Consider the following 13621-nt stretch of genomic DNA (forward strand, 5'->3'; position numbering starts at 1 on the left):
ACAACAGGAATTGGCATAAGACTACTTCTGTAAACCGTGTAACCATGTACATCAATTGAGGGAATAAGGAGATCCCTCCCATTGGGTCAGGAGGTTCAGAGCAGACCCCCTGGCTTTCCAGACTCCTCCTCAGAGAAGGGTCTAGGGGCGGCTGGATCCACTCTTAGTCTCAGACTTGGTCAACGGTTTATATCTTGAAACAGATGAGGTGTAGGGATTGTGGAAAAGGAAAAGGAAAGAGAGAAGACACAGAGAGAAAAAGGAAGAGAGAAAGATTTCACCGGTCCTGGGTCCAACGTTGGTTCAGTCAGCCGAGGGGTCCAGTCCCGGTGGGCTTGTGTGCCCAGGTTTCAGTTTGTGTCCTTTTATCATCCTTGCCCCTCCTTCGGGCGGGCACTCAAACTCATCAGTTTAGAGCCTTTGAGCTTGGGGGTCATTTGTGGAGTAACTCCTCCTTCCCTGCAGACACGGCCGTTGTTTGATCTTTGTATCAGAACAGCTTATCAGAAGAGGGAGCTGGGCACCCTCCAGCACGCCCCCCCCTCCTGTTGCTGGTGTCTGAGCTGATGGGCTTTTCACCTGGGTTCCTTGCTGTGCAGGGTTTGTCTTTAAGCAGAACTTGCCCCACCACAATGTTTGAGACATTAACACTCTCAGTCTCTCACAATTACCTGCAGGACGGACCAGCAAAGGTTTACATAGACTTGGTTTCCTTTACCAAAGAGTGATTCTCAGTCTTATTTAGGCAGAAAAAAACCCTACTAATTATATTGAAAGCTAATTAAGTTTGCATATTTTTCCTGTTCTATCCACTGTTGCCACACAATTCTGCATAAAAAGAGGATTGTATTCAGACTCCATTAATTAGAGGCATCCAAAGAATTTCTGATCCATACTAATTTCACAATGTGGAGCAAGAAGGATGGTTGGCATCTTCGCGTGAAGGCTGACAAAACATGACGGGTCTGCCCAAGCCAGCTTTTGAAGCTGAACTACGCAATGAAACTCTCCAAGATAGCTGCTCTTCATCAGGAGCTGCGATGGAAGGAGCACCACTAGCAATAGAGATGGATTTTGTTTTTCTTTTACCATTTGCGGCTTATTAAATTCATTCTTTAATTGGGAAAAAAAGAAGAAGGAGGAAAAAAAAAAGTGGCGAGCAACACTCATCACATAAACTTACAGGAGCTTTAATGAAATGGCTGCAGACAGGCGCTGTGATCCGTGCTTTCAGCACTTTGAGATCACACTCCCAAGATGTGCTTTGCACGCAGCCAGTGAGCTGCAAGAACACAGTTCTCAGGCTTGGCATCATCTGTCTGTGGTATTTAACACATTTCTCTTCACTTGTACTGCTCAAATAGTTTGGCAGCACCATTTGCCTATGACTATATATGTGTTGGGATCAAGGAGGTAGCCAAGTCATAGCTGCCTGGGTTTAAAGGAAGTATATCACTAGCCCTTGGACCTCCATAATGCTTTAAATTAAATTAAAATTTGGAAGTATCAATGCTTCTAGTGAAATAATTTCCAAAATGCACACTGGGAGACATGGGGAATGGCAGTCCTGGGGCCCTAACGCACTCCCAAGCCAAACTGTACAGTTACAGCAAGGAAACCTAGGACTAGTTAATGAAGTGGTTTGCATACTTGGGGCAATTAGTCATATTTATATTATATTTAAATATCTATTATATATTGCTTATATAATATTAAATACATATAGTCACATACATATAGCAATTTTTTTTATATATATATCAAAGCTACCTAGAGTTCTGGATACACAACATACAAGAAGAATCCATTTGATGTAGTTTAGATTTGACATTATCTACGCAAAAAGAACCTCCGGTATTTTGGTAACCAAATTGAAATTGCATTTGTTGCTTTCTGTCGCTCAAACTGCTCCAATTCATACATATAACATCTTACATGGATTAGTACTCTAAATCCCAAACAGCAAAGGAACATCAAGTACACAGGATTTAGAAAATGCTAGAGTCGAAAATGTCAACGAAACCTTAATTCAACCCCCTTCTGTGTATTTATAACTACAGAACTTTTAAATCACAGATTATTTCTCCAGCTCCCCCAGGCTCTCTGAATTCCTGCCCCTTTCCCCTACCTTGAAAGCCCTACATAACTCAACTGAGCTGGGACAGATATTCAGGCGGGTAACAAGTCCACCCCTGACATACAGGCAAAGCAATCTCCTTCTTTGAAACGGGATTAGTAGTTTGAGATGGGGGAAAAAAAAGAAAAGAAAAATCACCTGTAGGCCAGCAGCTGCAATGAATAATTCTAGATCAAATGGGTAAGTCATCAAAATCATGAGCAACTGGAAATGGTTTCAAAAGAGACAAGATCAAGAAACCTTAATTATACTTATTGTTACCTGAACTACTCGTTTGAGATATAAATCTTTCAAGGATAAGCTTTACATTTGAATGACACAGAGGATACCCTTGAAAGAGGAAAAACACTACCAGAAAGTGAACCAACCTCAAGATAGAAAAGAAATTCCTATTTTTTTACCCCAAAGAAGAAAAAAAAAAAAGAAAGAAGGAAAAAAGAAAGAGATGTGAGGCCAGAGTGTCTGAGCGCTGTCCGTACCCATTACTAGTTCCTCCCCCTCCTCGGCCACGCTGGGAATGCAGACCTTGGACTGACCCTTCTCCTCCTCCTCCAGACAGATCAAACACCTTCTCAAACTCAGCTGTCCTTCTGCCTCCCCGCTGGTTTCCCTTTTCTCAGCATCTCCTCTCCTGCCCGGAGTATTCCCTTCCTCCTGCCAAGCTCTTGGAAGAGCTTCGCAAGCACACAGACAGAGCTGAAGGCCGCCAAGAGGAGAGGAGGTTGACCCACTGACACCCCAGACACGTCTCCAGAGGGTCCTACTTCTTCCCATATACACAACATCATGAAAAAAAGCCACCAGGCTTCAACTGGGAGCACAGCGGGGAAAAAAAATGCCACTTTGCTCCAATAGCTAAGTACTGCTTGTCTGATTTTGTTTTCTCCCTCCTAATCGCCAAGACAAAGCAAAGGTGCTTAACAGCATGTCCTGTAGGCACTCTGCTATGCTACAGGGAGACAAAGCACTTATACCACAAGGAGTCACATCTTGAGAAATTACACTAGAAGTTGGGCATTTTGGGGTTTTTGTTTGCTTTTTCTCCTCCATGACCATAAATCCCCTTTTTTATTCTCTTGCCTGTGGTGCAATTCCTGGCAATTTGATCCACTTCTTACAGACTCACCATCCTCCTCCCTTAAGGATTTTATTTCATTTAACGAATGGAGTTAATCCATAAAGACTAAAAATACCGGCAACGTTAGTACCTTCCAGATAACCACTGGGTGAGACACCAGACGCATGTTGTCCAGGAAATATTAATAGTGCTGTGACCCAGAGGGATTTTTACAACACATCAGAGTCCTTATAGATACTAGTTTCCCCATTCCCATGAGAAAGAGGTGAAAACTCTCAGAGACCCGAAGTGGGGAAGATGCTCTTCCCTCTCCTCCCAAATTTCCATCGGGGTAGCTACACCGCTTCGCTACCTTCCAGTTTAGGGGCTGCCAGAGGGGACAGGACCCTAAATATTGGCAGTGGTGTCATATATGTGGACAGCACCTCAGTTGCTGTAAGTTATTCTATGGGTGTTTCAAAGCATTTTAGTTGCCTTAAAAAAATATAAATAAATCAATACTTTATTCCCTTCTATTATAAACTGCCCACATTATAATGAAGTGCCATAATGCTAAGGCTACATATTCTTAGAAAAGAACTGTTTACTACTAAAAATCCATTTATTTTTGTGATATATAGCTGGTACATATTAAGGGTGCCTGATGCAGAAAAGAAAGGGTTTTTTTTAAACTCTAAGAAAAACTGAAAGTCTGTAATCAGAAAAGACAACCGTAAATTGTTTCAAAGCCTTCAAAAGTGGGGAAAGAAAGGTCAAGGCTTTTGCATTTTCACAAAGCTTTTCAGGTTTACAGAAGAAAAAAAACCCAACAAACTTTTAAGCTTAGCTATTAATCGTCTACAGCAAGTCTTTCAATTTGCAAACAAACTCCCCTCTTTCACCCAAGGAAACTAAAATTATTCAGATGTTTTATGAATAATGTGCCAGAAGGCACTTTTACTGTTTTCCAAAGGAGATTTGCATTCATCCACAGCAAAGATGTTTATACAATAAATACCAGTTCAGGTATTTAATCTGAGATATGCAGCACTCGCATGGGGGTAAGGCACACAGCTATGTTTAAGCAGCATCCTGGCAGCTGTTATCTTTTCCAACTACGTAAATCCTCCAATATTTAAACATAAACACATTGATTTTCTTTACGAAAATATGATACAGTGAAACTATTTTGTCACCGGTTCAACGCTGTTAAGCAACGGAGCTGTGAGCATGCACACCAGAGCCCAGAGGTATTGGGCAACAGGGTTTTTTAGGAAGGAGCAGCCCAGGGCATGATGCTTGAAGAGTCAGAGAAAAGTCAAGAAGGGCTTTTCAACTGAATATGAAAAAGCAGGCACCAAGAAAGAAAAAAATTAAAAAAAAATTGGGGATAATATTAATTCTAGTCTGAAAATTTTATTGACATTTTACTGGACTCTAGTGCTATGTGTTCCCTCTCGCATCCTAGACACACAGCAAAGGTGGGATGATACGCACCACTCTACAGAAAAATAAAGATAAAAATTGTTCCCTGTACAGAATGACTGATGAATTTGCGTCCTTCACCCCTTGCACAGCAGGAGCACCATTAACCCTTGCTCTCCCAAGCAGCCACCCCCTGCCAACAGCTTAGTTTATGCAAAGCAGAGGCTGAACTGACCACAAACCCATGCATTTATTTTGACTCAAGATGCACTAATTTAAATCTTTCTTCTCACCCTACCCCAAATTTGGATGAATCTCACAGGAACTTCGCATCATATGGGTTTTGGGCAAGCAATTGCAAATGTTTCAAGAGGGCTGTCCTACAGGCAGAAATAAACCTCATCTTATTAAGACACTGAGCTACCAAACCCCAAGTAAAACAAAAATTAAGTCTTGAGCCGCAGGAACATATTACTTGTTGACTCACCCATTATGTTTGGCAAGCACAAGGATAAACAGTGCAATAAAATCAGGGGCCAGGCAGTGCTGTTGCAGCAGAGATGGCATTACAACCAAACTAAATCAACCTCTGTGCTGGAAGGGATGCTCGGCTTCCCGCCACGGTGAAAATCACTGCAGCATTACCCAACGATTTGAGAGATGTTAATAAAGTCAGTTATACATTACATTGATGCTTATTAATATGTAATGTTGAAAAACATTAATGTAATGGAAGAAGACAGAAGGGTCAGGTTTGGGTGCTGGGAAAAGCTGTGCCAGGGTCTAGTAGTGACTGCCAAATCCTGGGACTGCGGCTATAGGTGCACCCTAAAGCTGCTCTGAGATTAGTGTCAACTGCAATGATCCACAGCTGGAGAAACCTCCATCCCCAGAACAAGGGCCTGGAAACAGGATAAATTATGGCCCTAGAAAGCTAACTCCTGGGAGATCTCTTGGCAAAACCAGCATATCGGTAGCTTGGGCTTGAACATGCTAAAACTGAACACAGAAGATGTGTTTTTATTCTCATGTATATAAAATATGAGCAATTTCATTGATGGGAGCGATCTCGTGCAAGTCAGAAGCCACTGCAAGAAAAAAGGAAATTACCCTAGGTGGTGTTAACTCTCAAGTTATCCAAGGAACTTCTTGTAGTATTTCCATCAATTCTACAAATGAAATTATCTTATCAAAACACTGACCTTTTTCCCTCCCCACTGTCTTTGTGCCATTTCCAAGTTTGAATTGGATAACGGGCAATTAAACCAGCTTTTTTGCTGTGCTTCTGGATTTTAGTTAACAGTTTTTAGAAATTACTTAAAGACTGTAGGACAGAAGTGTTGCATTATTCACAGCACTGTATCAAAAGAAAAACTGCACAAAATCTTGACATTAAGAATGACACTATTCCCCCCCCCCACCTCCAACTGTGCCAAACCAGTTATTTTCATCCAATCTTTGTTACAGCAACAGAGAGGATAAAGTTATTGCTGCTTAGTTTCAATAGGTTAGACACTGTTAAATACATAATGCATAACATCATAGTAGAGTGATTTTTTTAGTTTATGCAAAACCTGGTATGTTAAATTAAAGACCAACCCAGAGGGAATAACAAGGGTGATTTTAAGTAGGAAATTGGGAGCCATATCCCAGTACAGACTGGGATGACCAGCCTCTCTTGCCATAGCATCCACCCTAAGGTTACAGGGTTATCCCCGCAGATGCTGCTTTCATGCCTCATTTCTTCACTGATGTTTGTTATGATTTTTTTCCCCCTGCCATGAAACTTCGTGTGCCCCTGGAAAACTTGTATTGACTTTATTCTTTTCCTTAACTCTTGATAAGGGGCTTAACGCTGGTTATGCAATCCAAGCAAATTAAACTCTCTGTTTCTGGTTAGGAAGGAAAACAGTACTTCCTTTACTTTCCAGTAAAGGAAATAAAGTTTATCTATAAATATGCAATTATTCTGTATGACAAACAACTGATTTGTTGAGATTACAAAATTTATTTTTATACTAAATAAAAAAGGCAAAGAACTAACAATGTCCTGTCAATGCTCTGAAAAAAAAATAATCAAATGTCAGCAGCACCATTTATTAAAATCAATGGCAGATGTGGTACACATGAACATTTTTCTATAAATGTATTTATTAGGGTTGCTCATGATGGCAAGGCTTGTGTGAGAAAAACCAACAATGAATGAAATAAAGTACTGCTGTACACAGAGATTTCCTGCAGTTAAATCATACAGGGCTACATTTTGAAATGTTTTATTAACAGTTTCTCTAATATTTAATCACATGCAATTCTGCAGGCCCAGAACGGAGTGCTATGTGAATAAACTATGCGGACAAACTGCCTGCAATGAAACTCAAATATTTTATATCCATTTTACTTGTTCACTTTCAGGGCAAGGTTGAGGGTTGTGGTTTGTTTTGGGGGGTTGGTTGTTTTTTTGGGGGTGTAGGGTGCAGGTTTTTTTAGTTTGGGTTGGGTTTTTTTTGTTGGTTGGGTTTTTTGTTGTTGGGGTTTTGTCTGTGGTTTTTGGTTTTTTTTAAAATAAAGACTCATTAAAAGCCTGACACTAATGCAATAGTAGTTATAGCCAGGTAGGCAAAGTGCAACTCCATCTGGACCATCAAATATCTCAACACATATTACATCACCCCTCTCTGCTGTAACTCTCACAGGAGCAGCTTTTCTGTGACAACTCCTTTAAGGCATGATATTGCCCTCTAACATAAGCGTCCCATCAAATTTGAAAGGAAACAGTATTTTCGCATCCCCCCTTTCTCCACCACTGAACCAGGGGCTGGAGAAAAAGGTTTCCCTTCTGCACACCGCAGGAAATGATTGTTTTGATCCGCAATTAGATAGAAATCCAATTAAAAATACATAAGTCCTGTTCAAAACCGGATTCATTTTTCACACAGCTCCTCTCGTCATCTCAATGTGCTGGAACAGTCAACCATAACTGGGAACAAAATTGTGAAGTTGTTCTTTTGAAAAAAGAGCCTGGATATTGCCACCAGAAGGCTCACAGACTCTGAACTCATTAGCTCTCAAAATTAAAAGCACTTACCTCTTCAAGGACATCTGCAAGCTTACTAAGTATCTCCTCAGGAAGGCTCTGGAATGTGGGAACACTGCAATACAAGAGAAACCTCGATTAATGGATCTCTCTCTCTAGGTCATAAATCTAGCTGCATTTCTCACATCAATCTTCCAGAGATATTTCACCCTCATCGTCTGGGGCTGAACAAGCATTCACCAGAAAAGTAGCATATATAATGGAAATCTGATCTTCTTCTAGCAGCCAAGATTTATTTTGTGATGATGGGAGACCACTTGCAGTAAATATCTGGAGAGCCACTCATAAAACTGGTAATCAACTAAGAATCAATTAAGGATTTACTGGAATTAATCTGTGCCGCAAACCTGTTCAGTCACATGTATGACAGTACAAATTTTTTCCTGGTCTGCTTGCATCCCAGTAGAAATAAATAAATAAATAGGGAGAAAAGATCAGCTCTAACCAGCAACAGGTAACAGATTGACTGAAACCACACACAGACATAAAAAATGCAGAGCACGAAGCCACAAAGGGTCAGCAACAAACCAGCATTGAACCACTGTAAGAATTACTCTAGGTCTTCATTGGGAATTTTATATCCAAGTTTGTTTGTTTTCTTTTGCCATAAAGGCAACTTTTCCACTTGTTTGGTAGCATCTCCCTCAGCAAAGGTCTCCCAGGCCAGGCTTGACCTGCTGGTTGAGGTGAGAGGGCAATACAGCAATAAAGAGCCCACCGGCCCAGGGTCCACAGAACTGAGATTTAATTCAGTCTGGAGCAGGATGAGGGATACAAAGTTAGGTCTCCAAATCTCCTGCAACTACTCCAACCTTGAAGCTGCATCTCCACAACCTTAGAGCCTTGCCCAGAGAGATTGTGGAGTCTCCCTCCTTGGAGTTATTCTAAAGCCATCTGGATATAGTCCAGGGCCACCGGCTCTAGGTAGCCCTGCTCGAACAGCGGGGTTGGACCAGATGACCTCCAGTGGTCCCTCCCAACCTCAACCAGTCTGTGATTCTGCAATACCTTGGTCTCTCATTCTCCATAAAAACTTGATGTTCATCAATATTCCCAAGTGATGCTAAACTAAACACATAGACACAATGTACGTTCCAGAGGCAGAAAAGCAGCACTGTACCTGCTTTAATTAAAAAAGCTTGTCATTGGTGGGCTAATTAGCAATGCATCTAGATGAAATATTAGCCCAAGCCTAGCACTGAGCTGATACAGCCCTACCAAGGCTATTTCCAAGAACAGGTCACTCAGGAGTTGCTTTATCATGCTCCATTACACGGTGTAAACATAGTCCTATGCTCCTAATATTAAACTGAGATTCCCAACGCATTGCTCTGATTTCAGGAACACTGATGATCAGGTGCAAAGCGAGGAGGGAGGGAGCCCTTGGGACAAGTTTCCTGCTGAGAGGTAAATATAACCCAAAATAAATCATGCTTTTCCTTTCACACAAGCTTTCACTTCTTACTTTGGATCACATAACTGCATAAAAGTTACACTCCATGTTTTGGGAACCTAAAAAACCCAAACCAAACCCATACTTTTTTTGCAATCCTGAACTCTGGAGAGCAAGTCCTGGCATGTGCCTTTGGGGTAATCACCCCACCTATGGTTCACGAGACCTGAACACTCTGGATGCACAATTTGGTGGCTGCTTCTGCACACAAAGTCCACAAAAGCAAAGGGAGGTCTGAAGACCTTGCAGAGGGCTTGACAGCAAAAGCCAGTATTTTGTCTGGGGCCAAGCATGAAGTGCCTGGCGAACTTAACTTGTGAGCATAATTAAAGCATAATTTAAAAGGAATTATATGAATTCTGGGCCTAAGTATAAAATGAAAGTTCATTATACCAACTCTAGCATTCCCAAATGAGGAATAAACTTGTAGGAGAAGAAAATACTCCCAGACATCTGGACAAATTTTACTGTGGTTGCACCATCACACTCCCAAATTGGGGGAGAATGCATCACAGCATATTTTTTTTACAGATAATTATGCCTGTGCAATCTAAGGGAGGGTAGCAGAAGACATCTATTATAGACCAATTGTGTGAGAAGCAGGGAAATAGCATAGGAGCTCTGAAAAATTCTAAATCTTACTACTGAGAACTTAGGAAATTTTCCTTCTTTACTTAATATCCCAAGATAAACACAACTTTAACACAGTACTAGAGCAGATAATGGGAAAATCATTGACCAAATGAACTCCAACTACATCACATCACAGAATTACACAATTAACATCACAGATTTATGGTGATTTATGATGGGCCAATATCGTTCCAAACAGCCAGAAAAGACAATACAGACAAATTATATTTGAGTCTCATAAGAAGAGGACTTACAGGACTGCCCATCATTTTAGTACCAAAAAAGCCAGTACTAAACAAATGCCTTTATAAAATAGCAGAGAGAAATCATTTATTGACCTGTTAAAAGATGTTACAGATTCAGGCTAACAGAGCTAATGATAACACCGATAGAAGAATAAGATTTGAAAAGAACAGCAAGATTTTAAAAGATGCTCAAGTGTATAAGACAGTACTGAACTCTTGGCTTGAGTCTCCAGGCCAATAAAAATATGCCCCCACTCTCTCCATGACAACATTAAACAGATTGATAAAAAAGATCCTTGCTTTCCTCCAAAATCCACCTGTATTATTTAAATATTTGTGTACAAAAATCAATGTTTTGGAGATTATCTCCATGCAGGTACTTGCACTCAAAGGAAAATGGAGCCTCAGCTCTAAAGGGAGAGCTTAGAGGAAAACAGCTGAGCTGCAAATTGCTGCAAGTGGGAAAATGCATGCTAGGAAAACAAACAGGAGCAGAAGACTCAAAGGAAACCTTTGAAGATGTTGCAGCACAGCAAGAGGTAAGAAAAATTACACTCCATTTTTTACAATTTTGTGAAATTTGTGAAAAAGTCTGAAAATATACAAAAGAAAACATTCAGCACTTGAGTTCAGCTGTATTCATTATTTATAATAGAAGAAATCACAGCAAATGCAGCTCCACCTCGGCAAGAAATTACTTGCTCTGTGCCTAACAAAGCAGGATCAAGTGAACCCAGACTTTCTCTGGCAAGTTCTTCTCCAACTGCTTCTTAAAACCCATCAATAATGAAGATTTTAAAACATCCTTGTCACGTACTCTAGATAGTAACAGTTGCTACAGCTAGGAAAAAAGATACTCTGGTATCTAATGTTGATGTCTCTCAACAAAGTTTAAAAACTCTTCTTCCTACCTGCAGCACACACGAAGGACTTTATTCCACTTTTGTCCACAACCTTCTCCCACTTTGCCCAGGAACTACACCTGCTGTACACCAAGCACTAGCAGCTTGCTTAGCCTTTCCTAGCAAGCTGTTTCCTACAAGCCTGGTTACCCAGTCCTCCTGTGGACTTTCTCCAGCTGCTTCTTATTCCATATAATGAGGAGCAATTTCTTCCCCTGCACTGAATAATACACCATTGAGAAGTTGCCCTTGAAAGGCAAAGATCTGCACTCCAACATACCCGTGTTAAGGTGGGAATCAAGCCCCCATCTTCTTCATCCTCAGTGAATGCCTTGATCACTCCTGGGCCAGAGAGATGATGTCTAGGGCTTTCTCTGCTGCCTAATCCTTTAAACATATTTTGAGAGAAACTGGTAAAGCGCTTAATTGGAGAAGAAGCTCCAGCTGTGCTACAGTTTCCACTCTGAAGCAAACAGCTGAACGGTGATCAGCACTACCCTACCTAAGGCCTCTAACACCGATTAGTCAAAATGAAACCCCATCCCTGTGTGATGAGGTTATGGAATAAAGCTGGATATGGAATAGAGATGCTTTCACAGCTGACATTCTACTCACTTGCAGCCCCCTTTGCTCCTCAAAGTTATTTATGGTGATATGGGTGTTAAAAAGTATTTCTACTGAACTCTTTAGGCCTATTTTATAGGGTCCCTTTGCAAAAGTACAGTCCAAGATTTACATGAAGATCCAGGCCACTCTACAAAGGCAGCACATAACAAGGCAAACCAGATCCCTAACTTAAGGAAATTGAGTTTTAACAGCAAATACCAATAAACTCCATATTTTTTTTTAATTGATACACAAACATCACAATGCTTTATCACAAAAGATGCGTGATTGCCACCGCAGGTAACAGGATGAGGAGCAACCTCTGACCTTTTCCAGTCTCCCTGCCCCAAGCCTTGTTAGACTCTCTTTTGAGCACAAAAAGGAGAAGTAGCTGCAATGGTGGAGGAGCTGCTCATGCTGGCAGGGGGAGGTGACTTTTTGCTGGCTTATATTTCACGCTGTTCAGCTACAGAATATTTTGTAGGTGATGACAGTCCATATATGTGGTGAAGGCACCATGGGGAATTGCTTGCTGTCTGCAGGAACAGCAGAGCAGCTATTCCGGTTGGCTCAAAAAGCGACACATTTTCAGAGAGAGCTCAACATGCTGAACAGAGGCTGCCAAAATAGGGGAAAACAGCTGCACCAAAACGGCCATGTTGAATCTCTGTCCCGATACAACAGCAAAGATCCACCCAACCTGAAGGCAGTGGAAGGAAGCGTGAAGGGTCAGAGGTGGTGGAAGGAAATGTGAAAGGTCACGTTTCCATCCCTGGTGATCTGCAGTCACCGAGCTGCTCTCAACTTTTAGGTAGAAGCAACATCCCCCATTAGCAGCACTTCAATTCATCTTTTTGATTCATCCCATGGGATTACTCTTGTATTAAACCAGCAGGAGCTTCCAAATAATCCTGGCTGCAACCCAAGGGGTTGATTTTACCCTAAAAAATACTCAGTGGCAGAAATGCTAGCACTCTGACAGAACATTTGTCTTCTGACAGACATGAAAACTGTGTGGTGTCATTGGCTGTCTTCTTTCTTCACCCCAACACAAAAGCAGCTATTCACTTTCTAAATGCATTTCAAGATGTGTTCCCCAAACTTTTGAAGGATGTTCATTGAAAGTGTTCATCCAGCTCTGCAGTCGGCAGCAGACAGTCCTCGTGGGTTAACTCTGAAACAAACCCTTTATTATTATTGTTGGTTGGCACCTAACAAATGCAGTTGTTGTCGCTGTTCTCTGCCTTGGGCCAGATGGGTAAGCATAGTTTAAAAATCAGAACAGCTTAGTAAAAGGAAATGAAGTCTGTCTGCATTCCCTGAAACTCTTTTTTTTCACACCCAACTGGAATGAAGGTTGAAAAATGCTAATGTCCTTGCTTTACAACATTTCTGATGCCCCTACAGCACTGTCTCTCCGCTCTGAAAGAAATGAGGCTAAATCTTACCTAGCAGAAGCTGACGCTTGATTTATGATACTCACAAAACCCGATGTTTTGAACAACTCAAGCTAGAAATGCTATCTACAGACAGCCACCCACTGGCCATCAAATTTTGTCTGATAGGGACTGCTGGCTCCATCAGAATCATGGCCTTAAAAAAAAGAACTAAGAAACATGTCTGCAGCCTTATTCATGAAAGTTTACAGAAATTTAATGTGCAGCCTTTCATGTCTTCTCTTTGCCTTCTCTTAAACTGGGACATGTTGCATCAGAGAATCCCATGTAGTCTCACCTTTCCCATGTTAACATCTGTCCTGACATCTGGTTGGTATCGGTTGAAGTGGGATCTTGTAGAAGATAAGTTTCAGAAGGAAAAAATAAAAAATCTCTATTCCTCCTATGCCACATTTGTATCTTAGGGGACAGATCCTGTCCCTGTCATGTATGTTAATACAGCCATACAGAGCAAAAAAAAATGCTGATTACAGAATAAACTCTAACCCAAGCCAGGAAGGCAGAGAGCAGAAGCACAAAGCAAGCCCTGCCTCTATGTTTTCCATCATCCTATATGTGGGATTTCATTCCAGTATTTTAAAAACGCAATTCCATCCTGATAAGCAAGTTGCA

At 41.2% G+C, this 13621-nt stretch overlaps 1 protein-coding gene across 2 annotated transcripts in view; it reads right to left on the reverse strand.

Annotated features, from left to right (window-relative positions):
• Positions 1–13621, reverse strand: part of PRKG1 (protein kinase cGMP-dependent 1) — a 525032-nt gene that overhangs the window by 159796 nt on the left and 351615 nt on the right. For both annotated transcript variants that reach the window (XM_075025451.1, XM_075025449.1), the window contains exon 5: positions 7705–7768. In XM_075025451.1, the coding sequence (XP_074881552.1) occupies positions 7705–7768 (64 nt within the window). The remainder of the gene's footprint in view (positions 1–7704; positions 7769–13621) is intronic.

Source organism: Buteo buteo, chromosome 4 (genome assembly GCF_964188355.1).
Source record: "Buteo buteo chromosome 4, bButBut1.hap1.1, whole genome shotgun sequence".
In the NCBI taxonomy this organism is placed as follows: domain Eukaryota; kingdom Metazoa; phylum Chordata; class Aves; order Accipitriformes; family Accipitridae; genus Buteo; species Buteo buteo.